The sequence below is a fragment of the Sinocyclocheilus rhinocerous genome, unplaced genomic scaffold, assembly GCF_001515625.1.
Source record: "Sinocyclocheilus rhinocerous isolate Xijiao unplaced genomic scaffold, SAMN03320098_v1.1 scaffold1965, whole genome shotgun sequence".
NCBI lineage: Eukaryota > Metazoa > Chordata > Actinopteri > Cypriniformes > Cyprinidae > Sinocyclocheilus > Sinocyclocheilus rhinocerous.
The window spans coordinates 1,663,887-1,673,795 of record NW_015625577.1 but is presented as its reverse complement, the minus strand read 5'-3'; the positions used below and the strand labels follow the sequence as shown (position 1 = coordinate 1,673,795).

General features: G+C 36.7%; 1 protein-coding gene across 3 annotated transcripts in view; it reads left to right on the top strand.

Annotated features, from left to right (window-relative positions):
* Positions 1-6,826, top strand: part of LOC107752421 (serine/threonine-protein kinase DCLK1-like) — a 35,694-nt gene extending 28,868 nt beyond the window's left edge. For 2 of the 3 annotated variants that reach the window (XM_016568377.1, XM_016568385.1), the window contains 6 exons: positions 1,775-1,908; positions 2,117-2,194; positions 2,428-2,524; positions 2,608-2,688; positions 2,785-2,898; positions 6,191-6,826. In XM_016568377.1, coding sequence (XP_016423863.1) covers positions 1,775-1,908; positions 2,117-2,194; positions 2,428-2,524; positions 2,608-2,688; positions 2,785-2,898; positions 6,191-6,376 — 690 coding nt within the window. In that variant the 3' untranslated portion in view covers positions 6,377-6,826. Of the gene's footprint in view, positions 1-1,774; positions 1,909-2,116; positions 2,195-2,427; positions 2,525-2,607; positions 2,689-2,784; positions 2,899-4,562; positions 4,637-6,190 lie in introns of all 3 variants that reach the window. The other variant, XM_016568393.1, reaches the window with a different exon arrangement.
* Positions 6,827-9,909: the final 3,083 nt, after the last annotated feature.

The following is a 9,909-nucleotide window of genomic DNA, read 5'->3' as shown; positions in this document are numbered from 1 at the left end:
GGAGGAGGGAGGAGGGAGACGAGTGGCTTCTGGTCGAAAAAGGGGCCATCCACGACTTCGTCAGCTCCTCGTGCACCTCCGTGAAGAAAGGAACCGGGGCGGGGCAGGGCGTGGTCACGTGCCACGGCTTGCGCCGAGGAACCAATCATCCAGCCGTGAGGGTTCTGGACTGGGCGGTGTGCACACCTCCAGCCCGATACTCACGGCGGCCCGGGAAAGCATGGTCATCAGTTCCGGGTCCTATTCGGAAGTGGCGACAACACCCGAGGGGGGCAGCCCCGCCGAATCTTCATTCTCGGAAGATGATAGCCCATCCCCCGATGCTGTGATCGACATCGAATGAAACGCTGAGACTGCCGCGAGATGGCTCAGATGAATCACAGGGAAACAGGACAGTTGCAGCGGGAGGAGTGAGAGGTCCGCGGGGACGGACCCGGCGGAGAAGCTCTCACTTTAACCCTCAGATCACCCAAAGCACCAGCTGGTGGTCCTCTGCTTGTGGCAGAGAAACCGGAACGGGTGGTGACAGAAGGTGCCCCACCGCTCCCCTTGAGGAGAGAGAGGTGCGATCGCAGCGCTGTCATGGACATACACTCACAGTGAGCGCATGAACCATCCACGAATGCATCCTCAGTGTGCTGGTTGCCCAGACACTGAAGACAATGATCGTGGCCGTCAGTAGAAGACAGTAACGACAACACCCAAGAGGACACGGCCGGAGCGGCATCTTTAAAAAGACGCGAACCGACCGTGATCAGAAACTGCTCTTTTAGATGAAACACCCAGGGGAATCGCTGAGTTAACAGGGACGCCGCTGAATGTGTCATAACGCCACCCAGAACAGCCTCTTCTTCCAGCAAATGAGAGAATTCACCTGGTGAATGTCGAGTTTCCTTCATTCACTCAGCTCCGAAGCAAAAATCTGATGAGTGGATGCACCTGTCGCCTATTTATACCTGTATGCACGGGGAGTGGCACAGCATGCAAAATTCACTAGCCAAATTTCATTGGCGTTTTTTCTTAATCAGAGAGGATTCGGGCTTCCAAGTAAGACCCCTAATGTCGTCACAACATAAATCGAAGTGACCAACAGATAGGGAACAAAACAGCTCTGACAAAGGGTATTGTGCCTGGTGTGCATATTAATGTCCTGTGTGTTATGTTAAGTTGTGGCAGATAAGATTAATGAATGCTGTAAATTGACTCTGCAAAGATTACGATTTTATTTTAACCAGTTTTCCACATAACTGAGATAAAGCTGAAACACAGACACAAACATTCTGGAATCTTATTTGAGCTTCCCTTTCAAAAACTGCTAAAATGTAAAATTTTATTCATTTTAATTATATTTAGTTTTATTATGGTGTATGTATGTATATATGTATGTATATATATATATATATATATATATATATATATATATACACATACATACATACATATATACAAACATATATATGGGTGTTTCTGCAACTACAGGCACTTTTGACTCTCCAAAATTAAAAAAAAATCAACCCCTGTGAATTTATACATGTAAATAGGTCAACAAAATTGCATGGTTTTCTCTATGCCATTTAAAATTTAGACAGTAACCTGATGTGATTTTATATATATATGTATATGTATTGTTTTAATTTAGTTTTAAATTATCATTTATATTTAATTTTCATTATAATTTTATTTACAATTTAAAAAAAAAAAAAGTTAAAGATCCTTCCTGAACCTAAATAACAAGTATTTGGATGCAGATTGGTGTGTAATTTATGTGTTTAAGGTCTATGAGCACCAGGATGGAAGCAAATCCCTGAAACTGGGGGATTTCGGATTGGCAACCGTTGTGGACGGACCACTTTACACTATATGCGGCACCCCAACCTATGTAGCTCCAGAGATCGTCGCAGAGACGGGGTAAATCATGTCTTCATTAGCAGGGCAATGTTATTGTAACAGAGCATGAAAACCAAGGCTTTTTAAAGATCAGAGGCTGTATTCACAAACAATTTTAAGGCTGACAGTTACCTCTAATGGAGACTCTTAGTGATAAGATAAAATTCTTTGTGAATACGGCCCCTGGTCTGGAAAATAACTTAAAGAGTTTTTCTCTTCATGTTTAAAGGTATGGATTGAAAGTTGATATCTGGGCGGCCGGGGTCATAACATACATATTGCTTTGCGGCTTCCCTCCTTTCCGTGGGTAAGTACAACAAAAGTATGCAACTTTTATCTTGGATTCAATACGAGTTCAATTTATACAACTTTATAGCTCATATTATATACAGGTTAAATGCAGTTAAATTTGATGTGTCACTCCCTCTAGTGGCCGTGTTTTGTAATCTGCAGAGGATATGGATAGTCCGAGTTGCACCTTCACTCCTTATTGCAATAGCACAATAAATATTCATAAATATTCAAATTCTGTTCTTTTAGGAGCACAGATGACCAGGAAGCTTTTTTTGACCAGATTCTGATGGGACAGCTGGATTTCCCTCTTCCATACTGGGACAATGTTTCTGACTCTGCAAAGGTTGGTATACCAAAACAAAGTTTGAACATTCTGAAAAGAAAAATAAACCTCATTCTATTCTTTTTTACTTCCTTTCTCTACAGGCACTTATTACCTGCATGCTACAGGTGGAGGTCGACCAGAGATACACAGCTCTACAGGTGTTAGACCATCCCTGGGTCAATGTAAGACTTTATCTGTCTGTTTTAAAGTGTATGTGCTATTCTCAGACTGTTAGTAAGAAACTGATATGCGGAGGCACTGTTTCTGCTCTTTCTCAGGATGACAGAATGTGTGAGAATCAGCACCAGTTGTCTGTGGCCGGCAAGATTAAGAAACATTTCAACATGGGCCCCAAACCCAACAACACCACAGCAGGAGTCACTGTCATAGCAGTAAGTGTCGCCTATTTAGCTCTTAGGTTTAAATGTGTATATATATTTTGGTTACACTTTATTTTAAGGTGTCCTTGTTACATGTGCTTACTATTAAAATAAATTAATTATGCATAATTACATGCAAATAACCCTAAGACAAAACCTAATCGTAACCCTAACCATATAGTAAGTTCATGTAGTTAATTAATATTACTCAGTACTTAAATGTATAATTACACTGTAACAAGGACACCTTAAAATAAAGTGTAACCATATTTTTGACAATATTACCCACATTAATTAAAGCCAATATTCTCAAATCAAATATTAGTGGAAATACTGCTTTATTCCAAAAGAGTGGTATCATATCTAATACTATTTCATGATGGATTGTACCTGGCATCAAAGGATGTGAATGACTGGATTGTGTTTTTCTCTTGTTCAGTAGTTTTGATAATGAAAAATTATCGCAATTCACATTGTTTTGAGTTTGAATAGCCCTCAAGTCTTTTGGAACAAACCCTTAAGAAGGTCTGCAGTACACTGCAGTTGGATCTGCTATAATAAATCTACTTAAATATAGTTAGAGGTGTTCAAATATTCTGGAGGTTGTGCTCTTATCTCATAGCTCTTCGCTGACTCATCCATCAGCTCTTCTTCTCTCGTTCCTCTTGTCTCCTGGCAGACTCCATCCTACTGCTTTCTTCTGGCTGTGACATCTCTTCCTCTGATTCTGTGCTCTGCTTATATAATGACTGTCAGCACTGTTGTCAGGGACTGAATCAAATCAAACACTCAAGATTCCTATAGTTTTATATTTTCATACATGCTTTCTTTATGTAGGGCAATTACATAACATTACACACTAGTTTTACATCCACATGTAAACAAAATTTGAACAAAATATTGTCTTTCAAAACATTGTTTTGATTTTTTTTTGTTTTTGTTTTTTTTTTGTTTAGTTCTTGCTTGTTAGTCAACAACATTCTTGCTTGTTATTTTGTATACTAACTTTCAAAAGTTTGGGGTCAATAAGATTTTTTTAAATGCTTTTGAAAGAGGTCTCTTATGCTCACCAAGGCTGCATTTATTTGTTCAAAAATACAGTAAAAACAGTAATATTGTAAAATATTATTACAATTGAATTAACTTTATTCTATTTTAATATATTTTAGAATGCAATTTATTCCTGTGATGCAAAGCTGACTTTTCAGCATCCATAATTTCAGTCTTTAGTGTCACATGATCTTTCAAAAATCATTTTAATATGCTGATTTGCTCAAGAAACATTACTTATTATAAATGTTGAAAACAGTTGTGCTGCTTAATATTTTTGTGGAAACCGTGTTTTTGTGTGTGTGTGTGTGTGTGTTTTTTAAGAATGTGTCTTACTGACCCCATATATACGTATTTATGTTTGGCTTTATTTGCACATTTGCTTTGCATGTTTACTGTTTCATTAGCTTCATACATAGTTGTTTTTATTTCCCAAACTGACTGTTTCTATACAGTATGTAGAAATGGTGAAACATTATTAGCACTTTACTGTTCTTGTTTTGTAGAACTACCTCTAAATATAACGCCATTATTGAACAGCACCTCGTGGCTCAAAGCTTGTGCTGTTTTACAAGGTGAAAGTAAACATCTGTTCTGTTGAGTTGCACTCATTTCTCTCTGCTCAGCCGGACGAGGGGTTTACCATCAAGCGTTCAGGGTCTTTGGACTGCTACCCGCACCCAGGGATATATTGGATAAGGTATGCCCACAGAGCGGCAGTGTTTCCATGGCAGCGTGCTGGCAGTCTCCATAGTCCCTTTCCTTTCACACGCTGTGCCTCGTGCTATACAGTGGGGTGATGCATTGCTTTTTGCTATTAATGATTTTAAGTTCATACTTTTTGCTTTCTGGTGGTGCTTTGCTGAATTCTGTTTGTCAGTGCTTCACTTTTCTCTTTCTTTGCTCTGTGTTATTGTTTAGTGCCGTTTATCTTTGCCTTCTGAGGAGCTTGGACACTTGAAGTGTACATTTACTACCCAGCATGCATGACACTGCTGGTTATGAGTTACACACTGGCTTGATTGTATTCGTTTCTGTGCTGGATATACTGCAGAATGCAGTGAAAGTGTTTGGTGTGCACATGTATGTGTTGTTGGGAGAGCTGTAGAAACTAAGTGCTGAAATTGATAATGAAAACAGAAATCATTTTTGATTAGTTAGGTCTGGACTCTTTCATTGTGTGCAAAAAAATACAAAATTAAAATTAAAAATAAATACATAAAATGTGGCCCTGGACCACAAAACCAGTTAGGATAGGACAATATTGGGCCGAGATACAAATATTTGAATAGAAAACTGTTTTTCTGGAATCTGAGGGTGCAAAAAAAATCCAAATATTGAGAAAATGGCCTTTAAAGTTGTCCAAATGAAGTTTTTAGCAATGCAATGTATGACCCATACAATGTATTGTTGGCTATTGCTAAAAATATACCCGTGCTACTTATGACTGGTTTTGTGCTCCAGGGTCACAAGTGGTAAAGATTTATTTTTGTGTAAATTGTTCATAAAAACATTTTCTGTAATTATTGCATTAAATTGAATCTGACAGTTTACAAAAACAAATGAACATAATATAATATTTCAAACATAATATTACATTCTAAAGAATATTTGGGGATTTGGAGTCATTTTTTAAAATAAATTAATACTTCTATTCAGCAAGGATGCATTAAAATGATCAAAAGAGACAGTGAAGACTTAAAATATATATTTCAAATAACTATTATCAGCAATGAATAAGAAAGAATGAATTCAGATAGAAAACAGTTAATTTTAAATTGTAATATTTTCAAAATGTTGTTTTTACTGCACTTTTGATTAAATAATTGTAGCTTTGTTGAGCTTAAAAAACTTTTTTGAAAATCATTAAAAAACATTACTCATCCCAAACATTCATGTATATATTTTGTGTATATATTTTTATTTTTTATATAATTTAACAAACATTTAACATAATTTAAAAAGATGGAAATAATATTGGCCTTTTTATAAATCAGATTTGAGATGTAAGGAGTTCACTATGCTTTTTGCACTGCTTCTAAATAGTTCACTATAATCACCGGGTTTTTAACACTTTAACCACAGTTCAGTCTTAATTCAAAAACACAAGTTTTGATTTAAGTTGTCTTGAAAAGTCACTGTTTAATTGTAATCCACATGCAAATGAAAATCTGTTAGCCTGCACCCATCCGATCTCTCTGCCCGTTGATTCCTGAGCAGTCATTCACTGTCCCATGTCCCTCGTGTTCCCCAGACCACCCCTCTTGATAAGGAGAGGCAGGTTTTCAGACGAAGATGCCACCAGGATGTGAAAGCAGCTGCTCCCCGCTGCACCCAGAGCACCTTCCCCTCCAGCGCCGCCACCGAGTTCACCTCAGAGTCAGAGGACATTTCCCCCAGCTCGGCCGAGACGGTCCGCTCTCCCACATCACCGTTTTAAGCCCAAACCTGGTCTTGGCAGGAACCAATGGAAAGTTATCTAGAAATAAAGGTAAATTGACTTGTGAATAGCGAATGATAACAGTTTTTGAATAGGAACGTTTGTTACGTGGAGCAGATGTGATTAACTAGGACTGGATGAGCTGGTTTTGTGAGGGGTGTAAAAAATAATCTCACACTCTTAGCAGTATTCATCCGAAATGAGAAGCCCTTGTCATTGTTTAAGAGTTTTCTCTTCATCATAGCTACATTTGGTGCTATAAGAGGTTTTGTTTGTAGACCATCCTATCAGTAAACCGCCTCTTTTGCGCCCTCTAGTGTTCGATAGAAAGTAATGCAGCCAAACCTCCCACTCTGTTTCAAGTTATCACACACATGCCGTCTGTTTATACCTATAATAAACCTGCGATGTCTTAGCTTTTTTTTTTTTTTTCAGTGACAAAATCTTTTACGCGTGTTTTTACCTTTTGTACGAACTTTATATATTTTAAATATTTTAGGTTTGTACATTTATTTCAAACTGATAACATTTATTTACATATTTCAGCATTTTCTTTGAGAAACATGTTTTCTGTCTGTCGGTTAGACATTAGAATGTTCTTTCTAAAATGTGTAAAATGCCTGAATAGTTGAAGCTCTTTTTGATGTATGTGGAAAAAGAAAAGCTTGTTTGAATTTAATGCAATCCAAGTGATGGGTGCTGATTTAACATGAAAGCTGCTGCTATAATCTCTTCTCTGTAAGTTCAGTTCTGTCTGTAGGCTACCACTTGTCGTGAAGATAAATAGATCGTACAGCTACTTCCCAGAATTTGAATTCCTTCTCAGAATGTTAATTTTACGTTAACGAGAGAACCGAATGTACGATTATCGTTTTATTTGAAAAAGTAGCGTAACGGAAAACAAAGACGCACTAAATGTCCACTACTGATTTTAAAGGGTAGCCTACATTTGGACTAAAATTGTGCATATTTGTCTTTTTTAAGTGGAATGTAATATTTTAGTCTGATTTTTTTTTTCTCGCATTCAGCAGTGTACTGTCTAAACAAAAAGTCCATTTTAATTTGAATGTATTTTGTTGTTTTTGTCACACGATGGGCAAATATGACACGACAGAATGATACCCGTTTCCACCATAGATATGGACTTAAAAAAATATAAATAATAAAGGTAATTGTGACTTTTCATCCCACAGTTCTGACTTTTTTTCTTTAAATTCTGATATATACTCAGAATTGTGAGGGAAAAGTTTTGTGAGATAAACGCAGAATTGAGAGATGTAAACTCGGAAATGTGAGAAATAAAATCATAATTGTGAGATAAGCTCGGATTAATTCTTGAGATAAATTCTTTTTTTTTTCTCTCAGAATTGCACATTTATGTCACAACTCTGAGTTTATCTTGCAATTCTGAGGAAAAAAGTAAAAAAAAATTCTAAAAAAACTAAACAAAAATTAATTGTGAGATAAAAGATTGCAATTACCTTCTGTTATTGTTTTTATTTTTATTCAGTCACGGAAATGGGCTCCCATAGTAATGATTTATGGGCTCAAAACAAGAATAATTGTAGACAAATGTTCACTTTTTACCTTAAGATTGTAAGAGACTGTAGTTCATTATACTTGAAGTACCTTTTTTTTTTTTTAAAGCAGTTTATTCATAATTGTTCAAATCCACAGAAATTCCAACATAAGGACCCACTTTATATTAAGTGTCTGTAATACCAGCCTATTATAACATTTAACACTTATTGTTTTTTTTTTAAGTTTTGCTTTTATTAAAAAAAATACCTGCATGTTATTACATCTGTATTTTTTTATTTTTTTGTAATTACATTCACTTTATAATTACACTGTAGTCCCTAACCCATCTCCCACCTCAATAGCAGCAAAAGTGTTTTGCAATACACCATGAACACAATTGTACATTGTACCAAACAATTATTTTTCTGCTAGAAGTACTTAAAGTTAAAGATGCCTAATATAAAGTGGGACCCAACATAGTATTTAGCTGCATTATATACACGAAAAGTTAGCTATTAAATTTTTGTTACTTGGCCATGTCTGGGCTTCAAATTTCTTATCTATGTATACAGTACATTTTCATTCCTTTATGTGGTGTTTTGTGGAGTTTGCACACTTACTGTAAAAGGCCGAGTGTGTTTGTCTTGCATGTGATCTGAGTGTGAGTGCTTTTAATATTCATTTGCTATACTATCAAGACATGTTGACCCCATCTACAAGCACCTAGTTTCAGTGAAGACCAGTCTTGGTTAAGTTTGTGCTTCTCAATATTTAACATTGTTATACAGCTTATTGAAGCCTCCAGCATGTAAAGGCTTCAGGTGACACTATGAAGGGGTGAAAAGCACAAAAGCTAAAAGAGTAGTTCTTTAAAGTATAGCATGTTTTTGCTTTTTAATTAAAAATGTATCTGTTGTGTTTGCTTGTCAAAATTAGACTAGAACCCAATCCACGATCAACCTATTTTTCAATAGGATGTAGATTGATTCATGATAATATAGGAAATATTCTAGCTCATATGCAAAATTCAGTGCACAAGCATTGATTACACATTGTATATTTGTATAGATGTATAGCCGCTTGTCAATTGTCTTTCCATCAAATGTCATTTAGGCTTGACTTTCTTCCTGGAGGAAGAGTCTTTGCTTCTAAGTAGCATTGAACAGTGCATTCAGCAACAAGCCAAACCTGTGAATAAATGATTCCTCAAGCAGAAACCTGTGTCAATTCACTGAGAATGATAATGTATAGAAGGAGATTTTCATTGTTATGCATGTTTCCTTCAGCCACAATAGAGCTATTCACACTTGAAATAGTTAACCCTTGAAAATTCTAAACCACGTTTCACACTGCTCATATTTTACCCGGGGTTAAAATGTTAACTGACGTTTCAGACTGAACATTCCTACGGTTAGGTTATAATTTGCATATTTTCGGTGTCTGTCATTGATTGGACGAACGCAGCACGCGACCTGGAATTATGGAAGGCGGACTAATGTTTGTACTGAGTGGACTAAGTTATACATTTTAGCGTAAAAAAGGTCTATTCGTCCCTCAATTCACGCTTTTCGGTCACCAAACGACTGTTTATACAAGGCGCGATGTTTCCGTGACTGTCCAAAGAACCAGTCGTGAAATTTTAACCACATTGACCCGGAGCAGTTTCATCAGGTAAAAAGCGGTGCTAACCCCGATTTAAATGATAAGGATGAAACGTTCCTTTACCCAGGGTTAAAAGCAGGGTTTAGAACGTCGAAACCCGGGATTAAGTGAATTTAATTGAAGGAACGTAAAAGAAAGAACTGAAAGTGTTGTTGTTCTCAAATGCACATGTATTTTGGACCACAAAACCAGTCACAAGGGTCGATTTTTTTAAATTGAGATTTATACATCATCTGAAAGCCAAATAAATAAGCTTTCCATTGATGTAGGTTTGTTAGGATAACACAATATTTGGCTGAGAGGCAACTATTTGAAAATCTGGAATCTGACGGTGCACAAAAAAAAAAAAA